Here is an 11,939-nt window from a genome sequence, read left to right as displayed (position 1 = left end):
GGTATTTAACACTCACTGCTTTTGTATAAAAAGACAAAATAAACACGAAACATCCACAGATTGTCTCTAGTTTATAATTCACTTTATTTTATTTTTTTTGGTGACACATATTTTAATTTAACGCAAACGTGATTACTTATTTTATATATATATATATATATATATATATATATATATATATATATATATATATATATATATATATATATATTTTTTTTTTTTTTTTAAACTATCACATGTTGTTTTTTTCTTCTTCTTTGGTTTTCAACTGTTCAAGCCTACAATATCTTTTGGAAAAATGAACGAAAAAAAATGTTTTTTTTATTAGTGACAACAATCAGAAATGAGAAAAGATTCGTTTTTGTGGAATAACTTTTTAAAATTATTTTTCATATTTCATTGAACAAAATGTGGGTTAGGGCTGGGTTTTTAAAGCCTCAATCGCGATGAATTAATTACAGAAAATAACGGTTAATCACTTTTTTTTTTTTTTTTGTACTTCAAACATTGCGGAACCGTTCTCATTTCACAAGTTCCCGGTATACTCATAATAAAAATAATAAACAAAATTTTGTTGTTTAAGCTCAATAAATTAAAAAAAAACAATGCTTCTTGTGTCAAATATTGTTATGTGATTAATTTAGCTTAGTCGGATTAATTTTTTAAATCAAGTCCCACCTCTAATATCTATCTATATATATATAGTTTGTAAACAAACAAACCAATTGTTTAGCTGGTTTTTAAATGAAATTGTAATTTATCATCATTAATCAAAAAAAATATCAATATCATTACAGGTGTGGATACTAATGGTCATGTTTTTGTTTGAATTTTTTGACGTTTTAAATTTTTTTATAAATGTGCAAAGTTTTTTTTTAATGCCTATAAAATCTAAAAATGACCAAAAATAATGGATTTTCGTAGATACAATTCGAAATTAGAAAAAAATGTTTTTGTTAAATAACTTTTTTAATGTGTTTTAACCTGTAGGGATGCACAAATACATATATTTAATAAATATGGTCAAATGTTCTCATGGATGTATAATAGTGAATGGGATATTTTTTCTGATTTAATGAATGTAATTGTTCTATGTATGTATATATATATATATATATATATCACAAACAAACCAATCGTTTTGCAGTTTTTTTTTAATTATCAAAATTAAATTGTAAACATCTGCCATTTTGAAAATGAGAAAAATATTTAATATTTCTCTGCAAAACCAGTCCAACCAACATTTGTTTATCCGTCTAAAATATATATATAAAATTCTTGCCAAATGTCATGTTTTCCTTTTAAACATTTTAAATTTATCATAAATGTGCAAACTTTTCTTCAAAATAATTGCCTCATCTTTATGGGATATTGTTTATGTAGGAAATACACACACACACATATACATATATATTTTTTTTAAAGACTAATATAAAAAAGGATAGCCTTAAAAAAAATAATACAAATGAGAAAATTAAGGTTGAAAAAAGAGCAAAATAATCAGATTTATATTTAATAGTTTACATAGGGAATGAAATGACACCAAACTGATAATTTTACAGGTTGTTTTATGTTCAGATGTCAGTTAATAAATGTAACTTCTCCAGCCTTTAGTGTGACTTTATCTCTTTGTGTTGTCAACTCTGGTTTCTCCTGTTTCTCACGCCGACACACAACCTTATTCTTTTAAACACACACGCAAAAGAAACAACAAGACACAAGAAAAGACAGATGAACTGGTTTTACACTACCAGCTTCACCCGAGACCAGTATAAAGAAACATGAGGCCAATAATTTACATCTGAAACAGTTTGTTTACATAGTGTATAGAAAAAAAACAAGTCAAACTATTTTCAATTATTTTATTGAAACATTCAGAAACTTTTTGAATGAGGATTAACTCAGTAGAATATGATTGTAAAACAAGCTAGGCTATAAGTTAACACAGGCGTTAGCAGACAAACAATAAACAACAACAATAACAAACAGGAAGAAGGAAGTTCCCTCATGTATGAAATCATCATCATAGAGTAACATACAGTAGATTAACATCAGTCATGTGATCACACACAGGGCTTTGATACCGCAGTTTCTACAGGAAGATGAAGAAAGAACAGCGACCTGTGTGTGTGTGTGTGTGTGTGTCCTCAAATCACCATCCCTCCTCCCATGATCTCCATCCTCTGAGGAAGTAGAGAAACAGGAGTTGAACATGTCATCACTTATCTACTCATTTTAGGATCTGTGGCCTCATCTATAAACGCTGCGTACGCACTAAAGAAAGCGTAAAGCATACGTCACTTATGATGAGCGACGATTCCCCAACAGGAAAAGGATGAAATTAAAGACAGTTCTGTGAAATTCATACATTTGTGTGAAATAACAAAACTTCATATATGAAGGATGTATTTGCAAAAAACAAAAGAGGAAAAAAATTCACGCCCCCAGGGAGTGAGTGACATGCGCGCGCCTACAAATACAGTTTTATAATAATAATAATAATAATAATAGTAATCAAAATCACGTGATCATTCTGCAAAACTGCTGATCAATAAACATTTTAAACACTTCCGCATTTTAAACCGGAAGTGCTGCGCAACAACTTCCTGTAGCGTAGCTTTAGCGTTAGACGGGGGTCCAGATCCGATATCGGTCTGAAAACGAATACCAGATATCGGATTTAAATTTCCAATTTTTTTTTTCAATTCATTTTTTATTTATTTTATACATTTGTAGAATACTGTATATATTATGTTGAAGGTTAAAATTTATGTAAACAATTGGTTAATAATATATAGGTCAGTTTATCTCATCCCTACTGTTGCTGACTATTGTTCTCTGTTTGTGTGACATCACTTGATCAAGTTATTTCTAACATTCCACATGACAAAATAAGTCATTATTTTAGTTAAGAAGAAAAAAAAAAAGAAAAAAATTAAGATTCATGCAGATATCGGATCAATATCGGTATCGGCCGATACGCAAGACTGCAATATCGGTATCAAATCGGAAATGTAAAAGTTGTATCGCGACATCCCTAGTGTTAGTGGCAAAAATGGCTGTGTCTCTGCGTGGTGGTTTTTGGTGTTACTGGTTGCTCTAGTGGGGCGAGACAACAGCCATACCTGCCTTCCCACGCTTTTCTGATGGACCAAAGGAGGTCGTAGATCTAAGCAGTTAGGAGGGATGAGGGTCTGGAATTCTATATAAAGCCAGGGAGTACTTTTGTATGCATCCAGTTCTTCACTAGGGAGGATTTTGTCAGCGGATCCACCATCAGCCGCCTTAAAAGTGGAGCTGTTCAATCTCTAATTCCCTGGAATAATTTAAGCTAGCCAGGCTGAAGCTGCTACTGTGGACCATGATTATGTGGCACATCCACCCACAGGTAAACATCTAAGATGGTAAATTGTATAATATTTGTCATAGAAGATCATTTTAGCCAAATATGAGCATTACTACATTTGCAGGATGCGATACAGCACCAGTGCGTAGTTGTATACCACCATCTAGTGTTGCTAGCGGTTACTACTTCTTTTCTTACCATAATATCTGTGGATATATTCTTTATAACTTATACCCCTTATCAAGTTTGTTTGTTTGTTCGGGTATTCACCGCTGGGCATCAGCGAATGAAAAAACTGGCAAGTTGAGCAAAACAAGAGCCATTTTCCCTTAGACCCGCAAAAACAGGAAGTGACTCGGCACCAGGAGTCGCTACGTCCAGTTGTCATGAAAATAGTAAATTGGCTGCAACACCTGTAGAAGTAAAGACACAGTGGCTTATCAGGCACTGTTGGAGGACGAGACGCACGGGAGACTCCGGTGGGAGCGGATCTACAGAAACCAGTGAGACCTATAGGCAGGACCAGGACCCCCCCGTGAGGACGAGGTGCTGCAGAGCCCCCGGCCTCACTCACCCCAGCCAGAGCACCACCAACCAGTAAGCACCCATATTGTAATGTATGTAACGTTCCAAAGGTGTTTTACTACTACGAAATACCATTTCATCCCATGTTTCTGACACATACAGAGCATCTGTGCCCCCTCAGCCTCTGTTACAACACAGAGGTGTTCCCCAATGATTCTCCAGCTTTTTGTCTGTGAGGGTAAGCTCCGCCCCTTTCCTCCACCTGTTGAACAGACACTCTTCCTATGGAGAGTGATACACATTTTATATTTTTCACCTCAGCCACAGTCTGACGTTCTGAGGCAACGTAACGTGATCCGTCTTTCGATCATTCATAACGTTCACTGTGTCAGCAAATTACGCTCTCCTGTGCGTGTGTCTGCCTCAACAATTCATATTTCCACCTCACGTTGAGTTTTGCCCCTCAATCCACCGGGAAATTCATATTCGTGAATATTCATTAGGGGCGTTCACCTAACCTTTTATGGGCACCGTATGGGCGGAGCCTGACCTTTCATAGGCACCCCCCTATGGGCGGGGCCTAACCTTTTATGGGCACCGTATGGGCGGAGCAAGGTGTTTCCTCACGTACGACAACGTTCGAGTTGATTGTGATTTATAAATGGAAACAGACGTAGGACGAACGCGCGCCCTCGTTTATAAGAGAGTTTTTTTTTGCGTATGCACTTCCTGGTTTTTAGCGTACGCCAGCTGTAATCTTACCGAGGCACATGTTTTATAAATGAGGCACCTGATCACAAAAAGCACAACCAGAAAAAAAAAAGATACAAATGTTTATCAAAAATATCTAAATGAAAAAAAAAAAAATCCAAACCAAATGGCAAATCATGAATTAAAACAAATAAAAGATAAATCATTTTTCAATCACTATAAGATAAAATAATCTTCAAACAATTTGCCAAATAATTATTAAAATAACAAAAAATACAAATAAAAACAGGCGTCAAACTCGTTTTAGTTCAGGGGCCGAATACGGATAAGTTTGACCTCAAATGGGCCACAGAGGTAGGAAATCAAACAATTTCAACACTAGTGCTACTTTGCATTTCCATGTATAAATAATTTAAAGTATGAACCATAGTTTAACTAACTAACTAACTAACTATAGTGTAAAAGGCAAAGCAATAAGTGACAATATTTATTTAATTTGGGAAAATCTTGTCAAACAATTTTAGGATTAAGCAGGACTTTGGAAAATAATTAAGTTTCTTTCAACATATTATCTTATAGAAATGACTCCCATTGTTTTATATAAGCATGGAAAAACTGCAACCTCTGCAAATATTGGAGTTTCATTCAATTTGTGACAAGTTCGACTTTCAAATAAATCTGTTGAAATGTGTTTTTATTAGTGTATTATTTTGCATAGATGCCAATATTTACGTTTGGTTATGATACAGTGATTTAAAATTATTCCCAATTTCTGCTTAATTTCAATAATTCATTAACCCTGAAAAGTTTCTACTTTTTGAATAATGCAATAATTCCCAAGCTTAAGTTCCCGTGGAAATTTGCAACCCTACTGAGATATCAACAACTAAATTATTAGTTTTCACAGCCACTTTCCACTGCGGGTTGGTTTGGATGTTTTAAAGGGCCGGATTTGGCCCCCGAGTCTTGAGTTTGACACGTGCATTAAATAGTCTTTTAAAAATAATTTAAAAAAATACATAAAGAAAATGGGAATTTTGAATGAAGATGGAATAAGAATTGTAATAAGTTTTACCTGCGGCGGCTCGATGAAAGCCAGCCAATCAGAGGAGTGCGTGGGCAGCAGACCCATAGACTGACACTTGTAGATGGCCAGGGCCGAGCCCAGCAGGTTTCCTACCAGGTAGACCAGACCCTGGAGCCACTGCTGACTGGAGCTCTCCAGCAGCTTGAAGGCTGACACACACACACACAGGGTTAGAAACACACACTCACACACACAGGGTTAGAAACACACACACACTGGATTTCCACTGGATGCGTATCTGCTCAGAAACTGCTCTGCTGCGTAACTTCAGGCTAATCTTCAGTCCGTCAATCCCCACAACCTCCAGTTTTGCTGTGTATCTGTAGCAGCAAGGACTCAGAAGATCCTGCTAATTCACGTGTAATCGTGCAATGCAATACATATATGTGTGTGTGTGTGTGTGTGTGTGTGATTCAACCATGGATAAATGCAACAGTATAATTTATATGTAACATACAACGTTAAAAGCACTCGGATCGGGTCAACCATGGTATCAACAGAAAGATCTGGTGCCTCCTCTAGTACAAATGTGTGTGTGGTTTTTGGGTAGAGTCCGAATTGCGCCCGCTAGAGCCAAAATGCACAATTTTTGGGCCAAAAAAAAAAAAAGTGTTTATTTTTTCAAAAATGTGGTATCAGCGTACATGTTTTATTCCCCTGAGTGGAGATATGTGCTCGGTTTTTGGATAGAGTCCAAAATGGGACCACTGGATGTCCTGGAAGGTCTGTGTTGTCCTCTACCAGGGGTAACCTCAGACAATGGATGGAATTATGATCCGTCTTGAACACTGAGTATTTTATTTTGAAAATACAATCTGGATTTTATTCTGTGTCTATGCACTACTTCCTGTGCCACATGAGTTTATTTTTGTTAAATTGCTGCAGCACAGCTCCAGTGTTCAGCAGAAATAGAAGTGCTGCGTATTCGCTGCAGAGGGTTCCAGCATGTTACGGCGCTGTGCTGGTGCAGATTTGCATGCGATGGAAATTGACACATTGACTTTTAATGGAAACCTATCAGCTGTGTTGCTGTTTCACAGCAGTTATGGATCCAGTGGAAATCCAGAATAACACACACACTGCTGTTCCCAGTCTGTCCACTGGGGGTCGCACTGGTCCAGTACAATTTAGAGCTTTACCAGGAACTGATATAAATCATACCTTTGATAAATAAAGGGTCGTGTTAATGAGGCCTAGTTGGAGCAGACGGGGGATGTAATCTGATTACTCACTGGCAGACATGGACATGAGGGCCTGGATGGGCCTCCAGGCCATCATACACACCATCATGATGGGGAAGATGGAGATGGTGTTACCAGACATGTACATGATGAACAGGTTCATGGGAATCTGCTTCAGGGGTCCCAGGGCCACGTCCCAACACCGCTGAGAGAGAGAGAGAGAGAGAGAGAGAGAGAGAGAGAGAGAGAGAGAGAGAGAGAGAGAGAGGTTCACAAAGAGCAGCAGACTCCTCCTTTAATCCTTACGCGTCATTGCTTCTTTTAATCATAAAAAGCAGGAGAAACATTTTTTTATTGGAGGTAAGGCTGTAATAATATATATATATACTGAGATAATAATGCATCAAGGCACAAAAAAACAAAACAAACAAAAACACGCAAAATCAGAGGTAAGACATGATAAAAATGGTAAAAAGTAAAAAAAAAAACATTGCGATAAGGCTGTAGTAGTAGTGTTTTTCAACCATGGGGTCGCCTAAAAAATAAAATGAGGTTACCTGAAATGTCTAGTAATAATAGAATATAAAACTGACTGACTAAATGTTTTTCTTTTCAATATTTTAAAATATTAAAAATCCGCAAACACCTCTGGATCTCTACAGCGCACGCACACGCACACACACGCGTGCACGCACAGTGACATTCTGAAGCCAAACCATTTGCCATTTATTTAACAATTATTCTTTTTTTACTGACTAACTCTTTGTTCGACTGTCTCACTCACCCCGGCTGCAGGGGTGAGTGAGAGGAGGGGGCGGGGTTAAGATAGATAGAGGAGAAAAAGGCTTACTGGTGGCTCTACAAAAGAAACCGTTAATGTTACGTTAATTATATCGATATTACGATATAGTCCTATCCTATATGTCTTAAGTAAATATATCGATATTTATTAAAAACTCGATATATCGCCCAGCCTTACACAATGACAGGAAAAGCACAAACATTAACAGAATGAGAGAAAAACACATAAAATTGCTATAAAAACGCTAATTCTAAATGCTGACATGAATGTTGATAATGTGGCCCTCTGATCAAATGAACACATTATTGTGGCCCTGCTGCTCCCTCTGTTTTAAAGGATGGGGTGTGCGCAGTGAGCGAGGATTAAATGGCTGTATTTTTTAATGGTTGGCGACTAAAACCATGTGGTTAAAAAAAACCAAACATCGTATGACGTCCCAGTGAAGGAGGCTTCACATGTTCCCTCACCTTCTCCACCAGGTTCTTGTCCGTCTCCTGGATGCTGGTGTCAGGGACGGGTTTCTCAGAGTAACCGATGGGGTAGACCACGTCACCCTGGCCGCCCTGGCGGTCACTGCGGCTCCTGCACACAAACAACACATGTTATTTACAACTTCTGTCCACCTGTGACTCTCATTATTTCACTTTAGGAGTCCAAAACCTTTTTCAATCGTGATATATTTGTGGATTTGTTGCTAAATATCTCTTCACTTAATATTCAGATTCAATCATGTTAAAAAATAATGATTTTATTCTAAAAAAATACACAGGAAATACTAATGTGTGTCCACATTTTTTAGACTAATCCACAATAAGTGCTTCTCTAGCTTCTTCTTTAATTTAAGCTCATATCAGGAGGAAAGCACATCAGTGGTTTCCAACCTTTTTTAGGGTCGTGACCCTTATTTTGATGTCACAAATTTCTGGCGACCCCAGAGTCTTTTTTTCTCCGAGAATTATTTTTTATGAGTACAAGAAAGAAAAAATAAACATTTAATCAGTCATTTATTTTATACATTACGAGACAATTCAGGTGACCCCATTTAAATTAAAGCGTGTTGCATTCAGTTGAAAAAAAGAAATCAGGTTTTTCAGAAATTTTTATTCTATTTTTTTTTTCGGGCTAATTTTTACATTTTTTTGGACACATTTTTTTCTTCAGTTTTTCTGACTATTTTTTGGACTCATTTATTTTTGTGCTTTTCTGATTAATTTTTTCTGTTTTTTTGACATTTTTTTCCCCCGTTTTTTGACAATTTTTTTTCTGTTTGCCGTGCTAATTTTTTTTTGTTTTTCTGACTAATTTATTTTTTTGTTTTTTGGATTAATTTTGTTGTTTTTTGACTAATTTTTTTCTATTTTTTGTGCTAATTTTTTTCTGTTTTTCGGACTAATTTATTGTTTTGTTTTTTGAAAAAAAAAAATTCTGTTTTTTTACAATTTTTTGTGCTAAACAGATGCATTTATTTCTTTATTTAGAGAAAACATGGCCGGCTTGTTTCATTTGATAAAAATATCCTTTATACTTGGTTTAAGACACTGGGCGATAGTTCAATCTTTAATCCATAATGATGGCATTGATGGATGTTCGTGCTGGATTTCCAAGTATTTCGATAATTAAAAAAAAAAAAAAAAAAAAAACAAAAAACAGAAGAAAATTAATCTGAAAAACAGAAGAAAAAAAAATTAGTCCGGAATAATTAAAGAAATAGCCCAAAAAAAAAAAAACCAAACCAAAAAAATAACTTTGCTCTTCCGTATGTCACGAACCCAAGGTTGAAAACCATGGTTTACATAGTGGCTGCATGTCTTCAGACTACGAGGCTTCTTCAATATTGTAGTGTCTCCTCTGGTTCCTGCTCACCTGCTGTTGCCCAGACTCAGCTCGAGAGCCCACTTCATCCTACGGACCCCTCCCCGGGTTGACACAGCCCCCCCCCCCTCCTCCTTGTCCTCCTGAAGATGCCATTGGACACCAAGATAGTACAGCACCTCAGAGACCACCACTACCTGAGAAAGAGAACAGATTTTATTTTAACAACCCTAAAATCAGGATAAAAGCTGATTCCCAACTCAGGAGGATTTCTTCCTTCGATACAGAAACTACAACTGTTATCCACTGCGCCATAGTATATAGTCATCTCAAAGATTTGTTTTAATCAGAAATAAAATGGGTTAAAAGTAACCAAAATAATAGAAAAAGTGGTGAAATGGGAATTTAAAAACCACAGAAATTGGTTAAAAGTTGCAAATTAGAGTGGCCAAAAACAGAGAAAAAAAGTCGTAAAAAGGTTTCAAGGTGTCAATATTGGAACAATTAGTTTAAACTGGTAAATAATGGGCATGACTAATCATGAATGTGGTTAAACTGGCAAAAAATAACCATGAAATATGGTGAAAAGAGGTTAAAGTGACAATAATGGGTGACATTAGGTGGAAAAGAGGTGGAAATGTTTTAAAAGTGCTGAAAATTTCTTGAAAGTGGAAAAAATGTGCAGAAAAGGTATTGAAATTCGATGGTGAAGTGACAGAAATGAGAGTAATGTAGCAAAAATGCATTAAAAGGAGCAAAAATACGGCAAGAAAAAGTGATAAAAATAGGTTAAAATATTCAGTAATGTGTACGAACTGTAACTGTTTCAGAATAAAAACACCATATCTGTGCAATAACCGATTCAGTTGCGATCAATTATGATTTGTACTGTTAGATTTGCATTTAATTAGTGATAGGCCGATAATATCGGCCGATTTTTGTGTTTTTTACATGTATCAACATTGGCCGATGCGGGCTGCTGCGTTTGCTGATCCGCATTATTTATTATTATATATTCTACATCACTTTTGTTAATATTTGTCAAATATTTTTTTCTTGTTTTTGTTCTAAATCACCCCCTTTTAATATTTGTTAAATATTTTTGTGTTTTTTTACATGTATCAACATTGGCCGATGCGGGCTGCTGCGTTTGCTGATCCGCATTATTTATTATTATATATAATATTTTGTTGTACATCACCAGTTTTTAGTATTTGTTAAATATTTATGAATTGTTCTTGTTCTACATCACCTGTTTTTAATATTTGCTAAATATTTTGTACTTGTCGTTCTACCTCACCTTTGTTAATTTCAATAAATGTTCCTTTTTTTTTAAAAAAAAAAAAAGTTGAGACTCGTACCATTTGTTATCATCATTGTGTATTTTTTTATGATTTAAATTGAGGAAACAAAAGTATTATCGGCTCCAAATATCGGCTAAGGCTGATGGAAAAAATAATAATAATAATCGGTATCGGCCCCAAAAAATCCATATCGGTCGATCCCTTCATTTAATTACCTACATGTTTCTTTTGATCGATTTCTTCCACGACTAGGTTAAATTACAACATTAAACCTGATTTAAGTGCTTTCATTTGACACAGTTACGTTATTACTGATGACAACGCTATAAAACAGTAGCATAGATTGTAGACAATATATAAGATTTAATCTAAATCTGCTTTGTAAATGTGTACCATCTGTTTCATTAACCACCTTCATTCTAGGCTAAAAAAAAAGTCAACAAACGACGGCACGTAAAGACGTCATCATTAGTTACACAGTTATAGACAAACTTGCACTTATTAAATACAACTCCTTACCGTCTAAAAGCAACAGAAACGTCGCTGAAAGAGCAGATTAGACGTTCTATTCAGTAAAAACACTGAACATTACACAGCAGCAGCAACTAGCTTCCGTCACTGCACGAGCCTTTCAGCTCAGGCGCGTCTACATCCGGTCGGCCTATTTTACGGCAGGTCGTGACTAGTTTACGTATCGACTTGACTGTCACTATGGCGACAGTGACTTCGTAAGCAATAAAGAATTTAGATTTAAAAATAAGGATAATAGTATATTTTAAATTTGCTTTTTTTTTTATTTTTAATTCATTTATGCATATATTTAAAAAAACAACAAAGCATTGTTTGTCACTATGTAAAAAAAAGTAAAATATAAAAACCCTCTTATTTTGTAATGCATTTTCTTAATATGTTTCTTGCTGTTTCTATGCGCCGTTTTTATATGTTTATTATGTTATTACCTGTACCATCAGCACTTTGAAATGTGTTTTTCATGTGTAAAGTGCAATACAAATAAAAAATTATTATGTTTGACACATAATCTAACGTTCAAGGTACAAAAGGTGATTATACAGAATTAAATATGAGGTATACATTAGAACAGGGGGTTGCTAATGTTCCCACCCTGGGATCTACATTTAGCCATGGTCATTAAATCAATTAAATCACAATT

The 11,939-nt window shown here is 35.4% G+C and overlaps 1 protein-coding gene across 1 annotated transcript; it reads right to left on the bottom strand.

Moving 5' to 3' along the window:
* Nucleotides 1-1,847: 1,847 nt before the first annotated feature.
* On the bottom strand, nt 1,848-11,419 carry emc4 (ER membrane protein complex subunit 4). Its single transcript, XM_028474779.1, has 6 exons — nt 11,288-11,419; nt 9,516-9,661; nt 8,120-8,234; nt 6,902-7,055; nt 5,658-5,818; nt 1,848-2,183 (listed from the first exon to the last, which is right to left on the bottom strand). Exons 2-6 carry the CDS (start codon nt 9,551-9,553, stop codon nt 2,148-2,150), a joined length of 504 nt encoding a protein of 167 aa, XP_028330580.1. The 5' UTR covers nt 9,554-9,661; nt 11,288-11,419; the 3' UTR covers nt 1,848-2,147.
* Between the last annotated feature and the right edge of the window lie 520 nt (nt 11,420-11,939).

Source organism: Gouania willdenowi, chromosome 18 (genome assembly GCF_900634775.1).
Source record: "Gouania willdenowi chromosome 18, fGouWil2.1, whole genome shotgun sequence".
Taxonomy (NCBI): domain Eukaryota; kingdom Metazoa; phylum Chordata; class Actinopteri; order Blenniiformes; family Gobiesocidae; genus Gouania; species Gouania willdenowi.
Note: the sequence above shows the minus strand (reverse complement) of the source record. Positions and strands in the feature narration are given on the sequence as shown.

Bases quoted from the DNA above. Each gene is read 5' to 3' on its own strand.
- emc4 (XM_028474779.1), bottom strand. From the start codon at position 9,553: ATGAAGTGGGCTCTCGAGCTGAGTCTGGGCAACAGCAG. The intron at 8,235-9,515 runs GTGAGCAGGAAC...GTTTGTGTGCAG, and splicing joins CTGAGTCTGGGCAACAGCAG to GAGCCGCAGTGACCGCCAGG. The intron at 5,819-6,901 runs GTGAGTAATCAG...TGTGTGTGTCAG, and splicing joins CCTCATGTCCATGTCTGCCA to CCTTCAAGCTGCTGGAGAGC.